This window comes from Leptinotarsa decemlineata, unplaced genomic scaffold, assembly GCF_025532065.1.
Source record: "Leptinotarsa decemlineata unplaced genomic scaffold, Ldec_3_MD MMD2_tig00001621_RagTag_RagTag, whole genome shotgun sequence".
NCBI lineage: Eukaryota > Metazoa > Arthropoda > Insecta > Coleoptera > Chrysomelidae > Leptinotarsa > Leptinotarsa decemlineata.
In genome coordinates, this window is record NW_027412566.1 from 3,070,586 (window position 1) to 3,082,892 (window position 12,307).

Here is a 12,307-nt window from a genome sequence, read left to right on the forward strand (position 1 = left end):
ACCGGAATAACGAAATTTCACCTCGATACCTTGCAAAAACAATATTTTTTCTATGTTCCTCTATTTTTACAATAATGTTTTTCATAAAATTACTTCATTGAAGTTTAATGGTGGTTTCATATTCTGTTCATACAGTCAACTTGTCCAAGTTGATCTCACTTTTTTTTCTAATACCTGGCTTTCTCGGTCGGTCGGTAGCCAAGCGGTTCGGCGTGGGTGCTTTGTTCACTCACTCGAATTGACTGCCGTGTTGGTCGGTGGTTCAAGCCCTAGTCTGAACGATCGATCTTCACTTGCTATCGTCCAACCCGTGTTAGGAATCACACGTTAAAAGGTAAGACCTCGTTAATCCTTAGCTCGCACAAGTTTAGACTTCTGAGGGTTGTCGTTCGTAGGGGTGCGACAGCTGGTTAACGGAAAAACAGATTTTAAACAGGTTTTTTTTTAAACAGATTTCTCTCAGGACTCGCCATTTTACGAGTATTTCTTTTCCTTTCAGGATATTATGTTTATCAGATGATAGTGGCCTTATAGAACCGATCTTGAACACCGTGTCTTTACACCAAGTTAAAAGGCACTGTGAGTTGTCTCTACTCCAGTATTTCATCAAGGAATTCGGTCCGATGACTTCTGAAGGGTTCCTTACGGCGCAGAAGAATTTCGTCCAGAGTTGTGCAGCCTACTGCCTCATCTGTTACCTCATACAAGTAAAAGACAGGTAGCTTATTTTTCACTTGCACTGTCTTGAGGGTTAATTTCGTAAATATTTTTCCAGGCATAACGGCAATATACTTCTGCGCAGCGACGGCCATTTGATACACATAGATTTCGGATTCATCCTGTCTACGTCGCCGAAGAATTTGGGTTTTGAGAAATCCCCGTTCAAGTTAACCCCGGAATTCGTAGAGATAATGGGAGGCGAGAGTTCCGATATGTTCGAGTACTTCAAAATCCTGATTTTGCAAGGGCTGATCGCTGCCAGGAAACACCATGGAATGATCGTTGCTCTTGTGGAAATAATGAGATCAGGTGAGTTAACCTATTCAAAACGTTAAATAGGTTTTTTGGGACAGAAAGTTTTTGGCTTTCTACTACTCCATCTTGATACAAAAAAAAAGTTGGAATCTTCCAAAGAAAGGAAGGGAGTAATCAATTTGAAAATAAGTAACTCTATACATGCAAAGAAGTAACTTTCAGACACAAACTGAAAGAAAGTCCTCCTGAAACAGCTACTTTCATATAAACATTGAATTACACGAAAGAAAAAAATTCTCTCGAAACAAATACTTGTATATGAACACTGAATTATACAGAAGATACTTTTCTCTACGCAGTTTGTATTCCAAACATTCGTTATGGAATAAAATCAGATATCATTCACATGAGTTCTACTTTAAATTAACTGTAAAAAATTGCACTTCATGGAACACTGTCATCCCCACTGGAATTTATATTTCTATAACTAACGACCCTTAACCCTATCCCCTCTAGCTGCAACCCAACAGAATGTAGGTGGGGTGACATCCACACTGCTACTAATTTCGTTTTTTGTGAGACTGGTGAAAATAATAATATTTATAATCAATTCAAAGTATTTTTGAAATCCCATTTCAATCTTAATATCAACAAATTCCCCGGTCCTGATGGAATTCCCCCAACTTTTCTTAAATCATTTAACTTCATTTTAGCTCGACCACTTTTCTATATATTTGATAATTCACTATCATCTGGCAAATTCCCGGACTATTGGAAAACCTCATATGTCACCCTACGTTGAGTTTCTGTCTGATGCTCTGTCTAAGGCTTTGCAAGTTGACTATGTTTAAAATCTGTTTTTCCGTGAATCAGCTGTCGCCCCCATACGAACGACAACTCTCAGAAGTTGAGAAATTTGTGCGAGCTAAGGACTAACGAGGTCTTACCTTTTAACGTGTGATTCCTAACACGTTGCAGAATCATCCCAGCTTCAACCAGATAAATTCTCTCGAGAAAAATATCTGGTCGAGGCGAGAATCGAATCCACGGCCTTACGATCGTGAGTCGGGCGCACTACCACCGTGGCCAATTCCACTCTATGTACACTGATTTCTCCAAAGCTTTTGACTAAGGTAATCATGAGCTGTTGGTCCATAAACTTTGTTTATATGGTGTTGCTGGGCAAATATTGCAGTGGCTCAAGAGCTATCTTACGGAAAGAACACAAATTGTTATAGTTAATTATTACTATTCTCATACCATCGCCGTTACATCGGGTGTTCCACAAGGTTCACATTTGGGACCTCTGTTGTTTAACCTTTTTATCAATGATCTAATCAGCTGTTTCCATGAAAGCGAAGCTTTGCAATTTGCTGACGATTTGAAATGTTTCAATAAAATCAAAAGTGAAGCTGATGCATTATGTCTACAAAACGATATAGACTGCCTATCTAACTGGTGTTCGCAAAGTGGAATGTGTTTGAATGCATCCAATGCCAAATTCTTCGCTTTCATCAAACACATCACCTAATCACTTTGGAATATAGTATAAATAATCGGACCTTACATTCTGCTATTGAAACCAAAGATCTAGGTGTGATCCTAGACTCCACACTTAGCTATAAATCACACATTTCCGCTGTAATTCAAAAATCTATGAAGATGCTTTGCTGTATAAAGAGAACCACTCGTAATTTCACCAACATCACTGCTATTAAATCTCTTTATTTTTCCCTGGTTAGATCTCATCTCGATTATTGTGAGTGAAACTCGAGGTCGTACAGCTCAATTTCCTGCGATATATTGCCTTCAAGATGCGTGTATACTATGACTATACTGCATTGGAATGCATTTTGAACATATCTTCTCTTGAGACTCGCAGAACTCATAGAGATTTAATGCTTCTATTCAAAATTATCAACGGACTGAGTATCAGTCCCGAGCTTCTCTCCAAAATATCTTTACATATCCCCAGTCGTTCAGCTAGACAGGTGCAAACATTTTACGTTTCTTTTCACAGATTCAATTATTCATATAACGGCTTCATTCCCAGAACTCTTAGATTGGCTAACTCTTTAAACAACCTTCAAATCTTTGAATTATCAGTTTCCCACTTCAAAAACCATATTCTTCACCTAGTCATCTAATACTCTCTGCTTGTGTTGTTGTATTGTGTCTAGTGTTACTTGCCTGTAAGAATTATATTAGTTCATATTGTTATACATTTTAATTTCTTTCTAAATAATCTACTTGTTATCTCACTTCGGAATTGTATTATTCTTATAATTTACTCGATGTAATACACTGTATTGCATATTGCATGTATATGCCATTTACACACAACTTGTTGAGAATTTTGAAGTCAATGATATTTTGAGTCCACATCAATTTGGCTTCAGAAGAGGAAAATCAACCTCTGATGCAATCAACTCTCTCACAAATTACATAAAAGATGCATTTGACAATAAAGATAAATATATTGGTGTATTCACTGATCTCACTTCGGCGTTTGATTGTGTGAATCATAAAATCCTCTTAGACAAATTATACTGGTATGGTATTAGAGGGGTGTGACTAAATATGATAGAATCATACTTGACTGAGAGATTTCAAATGGTAGAATGCGGAGAATTTCGTAGTCAAAAAATGAAATTGATAAGAGGAGTTCCTCAAGGCTCCATATTAGGACCACTTCTCTTTCTTATATATATATTAATGATCTATCACATTTCTTGAATTCATCAGATATTAAGACTACAATGTATGCGGATGATGCAACATTGAGCAGAGCAGTGGACGAACTTAAAACTCCTCAACATACCCTAAATAATATCCAGGACAAAGCACGATCTTGGTTTGGATCAAATGAACTGATTTTAAATGAACAAAAAAACAGAAGTACTAACTTTTGAAACAAGAAACTCAAACCAAGCTGATAAAACTGCAGTTAAATTTCTAGGGGTTTATATTGACACACATTTATTGTGGATAGAACATATAAATAACATATGGAAATATGGAATAATATCCTGGGGCAGTGCATCAAAATGTCATCTGGAAAAAGTGTTTATCCTGCAGAAACTCGCGCTGTAAGAGGTATAACTTCTGCCAGATGCCATCCAATATTTAAAAATCTCAAAATAATGACACTGTATTCAGTCATTGTTTATGAAAACCTACTACATACTCGACTAAATATAAATGATTATACCTATCGTACAGACATACGCCATCATGGTGATACTAGAAATAAATCAGACCTCGTCATGCAAGCAAATAGACTGAAAAAGGCTGACAATATTGGCCTTAAGCTATACAATACTCTGCCACTAGACTTTCACAATTTGTCATTCAATAGATTTAAGTACTCTCTGAAGTTTTTTTTAACTGAAAATCCTCTGTATGATATCAATGAATTTTATGGAAGTGTCCAATTGAATAGAGATGCCTTCAATGTGGACACCTAAATAATAGGTGTGTTCCCAGTTGATTAATTTGTATGTGTATTGTAATTTAAATCAAATGTTTGTACTGAACTTCTTAACGATCTTGATGATCTCAATATAATTTTTCTCAACCTTATGATTACCATCTAATTCTCAAATTCAATCATGTAATGTAATTTGTTTTAATGAGTATGTTGATTTGTTTTAATGAGTATGTCTTCGTATTTTTTTTCTCAATTCTAACCTTCATTGATTGTGGAATCTTAAGATATATACAGGCTGATTCACGGTGGATGGCACATTAGACGTTTCTGGTGAACCAGACAACGGATCACTTTGAAAATTTAATGGAGGGCATATTCGGACATTCTCTAGCCAACTAAAATATTTTCGACAATGCGGTGTTGCCGCTTCTATTAGAAAGCAGTAGCAACTTTGATTTTTCAAATGGAACACTCTGTATATAATATTATTTTTGGAATCTCCAACAATTGCCCGACAACTTTTCTTGATATTTCCCTATACCTATCTGTTACCGTTTTCGAAATAAAAATTAATTTCAATTTTTTTCTTTGAAAATCATGACTTCTAAAAATGCCGATATCTTTTAGTTAAGAAGTACTATGATATCGAAATTTGGTTTGGAGTTAGGTGATACTTGGACACTTCCCACACATCAGCCTAATCTCCGTTACTTCAATACAGGGTGGTAAAAAAATACAGTTTTTTCGTTTGCTTGAAAAAGTTGCTGAAATTTGATTATTTTAAATGGAACACCCTGTATATTATTGAAAATTCGGAAAGCTACTGAAATTTGCTTTCTTTCTATGTATATCATACCTATACCTAACTAGTCAAGTTTCGGACTTATGAACATTTATTTGTGAAACTTGAAATTGGAAATATTGATATGAATAATTATAAAAAAGTAAAACAATCATGTGGAATATTTCAAAATATGTTCGAATCGCTGGCCGTTCACTTCCAAGCACTTTAAAATGCGGGTGTTGACTGCTTTCGTGGTGGCAGATCTGATTTCATTGGGATCCAAATCTTCAAATGTTTGGGCAATCCTTTCTAACAATTCATCTCTCGAACGCACGAGTATTTTGTAAACTTTTTCTTTAAACATTCCCCACAAATAAAAATATAATGGATTAAGATCGGGTGATCTCGCTGGCCAATTCCATGGTCCCAAGCGCCTCATCCACCGATCGTCAAATAGTCTATCCAGTTCTGCGCTCACTTCTCTTGTGCAATGTGCAGGAGCTCCGTCTAGTTGGTACCAACAGTTTCGATAATCTTCGAGTGGCAGATTATCCACGAAACTGTCTACAGTATTCTCCAAAATATTCAGATAGCTTCTGGATGTTAATGACTCCTCGTATATCACGTACCTCAATGCAGAAGACATTAAAACTAAATTTTTCTTGAAATCCGGCTTCTTTTGTGACGTGAGGATTTTCACTGGACCAATAATGACGATTTTTTCTATTGAAAATCCCTTCTCTCGAAAATTTCGATTCATCAGTCCAAATAATTTTATTTAAAAAAAGTGGATCTTCTTGAATGCGTGTCAACAACATTTCACAAAATTCTACTCTCTGTTGAAGATCTTGAGGCTTCATTGCTTGAATTTTGGTGAATTTATAATCATGCATTTTATGTCTTCGCAAGATTCTTTGAACCGATGAATATTTTATACCCAAATCTTCTTCAGCACTTCTTATCAATGACTCGGGAAATGCGTGAAAATATGCTAAGACATTAATCTGGTTGTCTTCGAAAGTTACGGGTCGAGGCAAGTTTCTTGGTGCTTTTAAAGTTGATCCAAATGCATTGAAATTGTTCTGAATTCGTATAAATTTCTTGAGGTTCATTGGCGGTAGATTCGGATACATTTCATTGAACTTTCTACATGTTCTGCTGATAATTTTGTCACACTGTCCAAAAATAATAAACAAATTCATAAGAACTTCGTTTGAATAGTTTTGTTCCATCGTTTTGAAGGTATTTGCAACTTCTGAAGTGACGAAAATGTCGATATTATTAGGAGAATGTCACAACGCTACTGTCAAATAGTAATCATGGCCTGCTTACCAAATACCGAATGGAAATACCATTCTGAAGGGACATTTTCACAAATAAATGTTCATAAGTCCGAAACTTGACTAGTTAGGTATAGGTATGATATACATAGAAAGAAAGCAAATTTCAGCAGCTTTCCGAATTTTCAATAATATACAGGGTGTTCCATTTAAAATAATCAAATTTCAGCAACTTTTTCAAGCAAACGAAAAAACTGTATTTTTTTACCACCCTGTATTGAAGTAACGGAGATTAGGCTGATGTGTGGGAAGTGTCCAAGTATCACCTAACTCCAAACCAAATTTCGATATCATAGTACTTCTTAACTAAAAGATATCGGCATTTTTAGAAGTCATGATTTTCGAAGAAAAAAATTGAAATTAATTTTTATTTCGAAAACGGTAACAGATAGGTATAGGGAACTGAATTGGGCTTACCCGTGTATATAAATAAATGAATAAATAAATAAATAAGGTATTATTGTGTATTCACAAAACACACAAGAATTGTTACTCTTTGAATAAGTAAAGAAGGTTGGAATTCATTAAAATTATCAATTTCACCACTGAATTTTATTTAAATGATTCAAACTTGAGTAGTTTATATCCAACAAAATCATTAATTCAATGACCATGAAACATTTTTGGATTTTAGCTGGTTGTGTCTGTCCTACCTTCAGCACTACCAGATCTTTTTTTATTCCCATAAAATTTTGGATATGCTGCACCCTCCGTCAGAGTATTCGATTCTACCCACCTAAATTATTATCATATGGAATTTCAACTAAATTTTACGTAGGAGGAGCATTTTTCTTCGTCAGACACATTTTTTTATTTTCACAGGCTCTCAGCTTCCCTGCTTCAAATCTGGAGCGTCCACAGTCCAGAACTTGAAGAACCGCTTCCACATGAGCATGACCGAAGAGCAGCTCAGACTCGAAGTAAACCGGATGGTAGAGGGCAGCATACATTCGCTTTCCACGAAACTTTACGACGGTTTCCAGTATTTCACGAACGGAATCCTCTAACTGTGCCTCTGGCCTTCGTCGGAGGTGTATTAAACGTGAGTGTACAGTGTCTTCTGCAGTTTCTCGACTGACATACTTTTACCGTTTTTTAAATGCTCAAAGTTTAAGTCATCATCTTTCTAATAAATCGTAGGTGGATCGGAAGAGTGAAGTGTGGAGTGTCGAGTGAAGTTACTGATTTGGACGTATTCCTTTGGCGACAGCTAACTTCACCGGCAGACTAGTGAAATACGACTGTGTACATAATTTTTAAATAAAAAGTGTATCATATTTTACTTATTAAGTGCATAAAATACTCAAGTCAATTTTTCAATTGAGGAAACTTTGGAGGCCAAAAAGCGTTGTAAAAAGTGACGATTCTTTTCTATGTATGTATTCTAATGATTTTGAAATTATCAAATATATATTTATTTCTATTTCATCATTTTAGTGATTGATACAGAAGGAAATCATTGTCATGTTTGTCTGAATGAGATTTATTGATATTACGAAAAAATTATAAGCATTCCAAAAAAAAGTGGATGAACTGTTTCTATTCGAAAGTGTTTGTGGAATTTTGAAGAATATATTTATTGAAATTACTGCCATTATAAGAAATTATCTTTGACTGGCGCTAAAAAATGAGACAAAACCAATAAATATGGCCATTGGACGGTTTTTCAAGGGGAAAACTTGAAGTTCCCACGTTTAAAACTTATAATTTCGACCTGCAATTCAGAATTGACTAGTTGCGATTTTTATCTCCGAATTCTGAATTTGATTCCATGATTTGGATGTTGAATACTTTGAATTTTAACTTTGGAATTCGAAATTTCGACTTTAAATTTAGAAATTGACAAATTCCTACTTTCATTTTGATATTACAACTTCAAATTCGTAATTTGGGTTTTCAACTCAAAATTCCATCTTTGAAACCATGAATTTTTATTGAAAATCTCGCAAATTGACTAATTGCGATTTTTATCTCCAATTTCTAATTTCATTTCATAATCTGGGTATTAAAACTTTGAATTCTAACTTTGAAACACAAAATTTCGACTTCAGATTTAGAAATTCATAATTTGGGTTTTCAACTTGAAATTCCTATCTTTAAAACCGTGAATTTTTACTCAAAAACTAGCAAATTTCACCTTGAAACGTGAAATTCCTACTTTTAATAATTACAATTTCGTCTTTAAATTTTAGGAACAGACAAATTCCGAGTTTCATTTTGAAATTGCAACTTTAAATTCGTAATTTGGGTTTTCAGCTTGAAATTCTGTTTTTAAAAGTGTGAATTTTGTCTCAAAAATTCGCAAATTTGACTTTGAAAATGGGAATTTTGACTTTGAATTCAAAAACTGACAAATGTCAACATTTATCTCCAAATTCATAATTTTATTTCATAAATTATAAATTATATTTTCAAAACTTGGAGTTCCTACCTTCAAAACTTGCAATTTCGACTTAGAATTCAGAAATTGACTTATTGCTATTTTCATCTCCAAATTCTGAATTTGATTTCATAATTCGGATATTAAAACTTGAAAACCTAACTTTAAAACACAAAATTTCATCTTTGAATTTATAAATTACTAAATTCCGATTTTAAATTTAAAATTGTAACTTCAAATTCTTAATTTGGGCTCTCAACTTGAAATTTTCTCTTTAAAGCTGCGAATTTCGACTTAAAAACTACAAATTTGACTGGGAATTTTTACTTTGAATTCAGAAACTGACAAAATTTTATTTACATCCTCAAATTCCTATATTAAAACTTGTAATTGTAATTTTCAAACTTTACCTACTTTGAAACTAAAAATTCCAACATTAAATTCTGAATTCCAGTAGCTTCAGATTGATATGGTTACAGTAACTTGTAATTTACATTTTTTAAACTTGAAATTCTACCTATAAAACGGTGAATTTCCACTCGAAAATTTTCCAAATTCTGATTTTTAAATTCATAATTCGAATTTTAAAAATATAAATTATAACTTTGAAACAATGAATTTCCAAATTTTAATTTTTAACTTCGAATTTCGATAATAAAACTTGTTAGAATCACTAGTCTTTAGAATTTCCAATTTGAAATTGAAAATGTTTGAATTCCAACTGTTTTCAAATTCCAAGTTTGAAACTAGAAATTTTTATTTTAAAACAGACATTCACACCTTAAATCTGAAAATTTAGAGTTTACATTCCGAATTCTATAGCTTCAGTTAGATATGGTTAGTTGAACTTGCAATTCTGATTCTAAATTAATTTTAAATTGAAGCTGATCTAACAAAATTTCAAGTTCAATACTGAAAATTGAAATATTAATCTTTTTATTAAACTATACTGTTATTATCCCTCTAGTTCAACATACTCAATTTCATAAAAATAAAAAACTATACTGAGAGGTTTGAAATGGTGGCCTAGGTAACATATCATATGTCTCAGTCGTCGTCGATTGAAAAACACTATCCTGGCTACTACCCAAACTGTTATTTGCTGTTGAGTGGTTCAATTTTCCCACTTTGTTGACCTGCTGGACGATATTTTTTGGTTTTTTGATGATTTGTAGATATCACAACAACGGAATTGTTCCTATGTTCACCGTCTATAGCTAAAGTCACTTTTGTAGCTTTTTAACAGAATATCCTGTAGGACATTTATTCATCATATTCGATATGTTTCAAAGTTACACTCTCTTCAAAAAAATCCTGAATTCCCGTGTCTTTCATTTCATGGTCTTTGTCTCATTTTCAAGTGTTTCGATGTCAGCCTAGTAAAATTGAAATACATTGCGGTTGAAGAAGTTGAATTTACACAGAAAATTAGATTATTGTTATTTGTGGAATGGCTTATTAACAAAATTGAATGAATTCATTCACAAGTTATATAATCGAGAAAAAAATAATTGGGAGAGAGACAAATTTATTGTACAGAAATCTCTTATTCGTAAATGAATGGACTGTATATATTCCTGTAATCCATAAATTATTAGCAGAATATTAAGTATAATTGAACAAACAGTGTTGTCCATCCATTTTGTAAAGAAAAACTAAATGAAGCGAAAGAAAATCATTCAGAAGGGTTGATATAAAGGAGTCTTAAGAGTGAGTATTTCTGAAGATTAGGACGGACTGGTTTTTTTATTTTTACCATCATTTGAGCTTATTACAAATTATACCTGAACAATATCAATGTTCACCTTGTGCTCTGAAAATAACAATTTTTGCTACAATGTGATGTGTTTTGTTCAAGACCATAACTTTGAGACACGCCCCCTTAACCTTGGTTGAATTTTAAGAAAACGGACTGTATTGATATATTCAAATTTTATATAGATTTTTTTATGTCCTAATTTTCTCATGCCAAAGTTGGATAGCTTTAATGACTTATTACAAATGAGTAGTTGGAATGGTTTTTCAAAGTCCTTATTCATCAAAATATTGAAAAGTTCCATCATAATGATAATACATTCATCTTGAATAAATACAAAAACTATACCTACCACATCAAACATGCAGGAACTATTTATAATATTTTTTTTACTTTAAAAATACACCTGTGCCTAGCGCTACTCTAATATCTTGGTAACAAGTTATATTTTGGTATTTGTTTGTGAGAAAAAAAGTCTACGTAAGACCTACAGTCAAAGAGTTCAATTTTTGAAACTGAAACTTTCAGAATAAACCTTTCTGGATGATTTTTCTCGGTAGATACATTTATTAGATATCAATTTGACTGAATCATATGGAGTTTTCCAACAGCAGTTGTTCACTAGCAACAAATATTGTTCGCATTGAGAGAAGTTTCTTATCTACATTGAGGGTTTGACAAACTACTCCCATCAACTTGCAAAGAGACTGATGTCACAGTAGACATTTTGCAGTTTCGAATCATGCTGTGTATCAATTTCGTTATGTCGCTAGTAAAATCAAAGTTGTTAATTTGTTAGCTTTTTCGATGATTACATTTTTCAATATAAGGTCTATGTTTTATCGAGAGATTTTTAATATACAATTGTATTTTATTATTCATAAATTGTATTTAATAATAATAAACAATTATTTATCAATTGAGTTTTATTGAGTTGATTTTTGTGTTTGCGAGTTTGGATTTATGTCTATATAAATTGACAATACTTTGTCATAGAAGAAATTTTCTTTCATATTTTTTTGGATCATTATAGTTAGGCACAATATTACATTTTTAATATCTGAAATTATTGTTAAGTAACTCCTTATGAAACTTGGATTAAGTGAGGAAGTCTACAATGAGCATACAATGATTTAAAAAAATATGACGTAGTACAAATGTAATTCTCAATTAATACACTAATAAGTTTCAATGAGGAATGTCAAATAACTGTTTTTTTACTATTTATAATTAAAACATTGGTTGAATTTCTCTAAGCTGAGAGGCCACTGTGTGAAAGAAGACGATTTCCTAAACTCACCGATAGATCCCATGAATTCATTTATTGTTCCATTCGAATTTCGAAATTTACTGTTGAATTCAATAACTATAATTTGTTGTGAAACTAATGGATGTATAGAACAATTCAATAATAGTAGACACTAAATTCCCAGAAATATTATTACATTAAAACGGAAACATTGCTTTCATCATAATTTTTCCTCATTTGTTTAATATAATTTTCGGACGCCACTGCAAAACACAGATTTAATAACAGATGTCATTAATGATAAATTTAATGACAGATGTCATTAATGATAAATTTAATGACAGATGTGATTTTTGATAATTCCGAATTACAAAAGTGTCTGGAGAACATAAA

At 32.8% G+C, this 12,307-nt stretch overlaps 1 protein-coding gene across 1 annotated transcript in view; it reads left to right on the forward strand.

Moving 5' to 3' along the window:
* Positions 1–11,584, forward strand: part of fwd (phosphatidylinositol 4-kinase beta fwd) — a 60,031-nt gene extending 48,447 nt beyond the window's left edge. Inside the window, exons 9-11 of the mRNA XM_023160091.2 lie at positions 500–718; positions 776–1,029; positions 7,352–11,584. Coding sequence (XP_023015859.1) covers positions 500–718; positions 776–1,029; positions 7,352–7,536 — 658 coding nt within the window. The 3' untranslated portion in view covers positions 7,537–11,584. The remainder of the gene's footprint in view (positions 1–499; positions 719–775; positions 1,030–7,351) is intronic.
* The last annotated feature ends 723 nt before the right edge of the window (positions 11,585–12,307 follow it).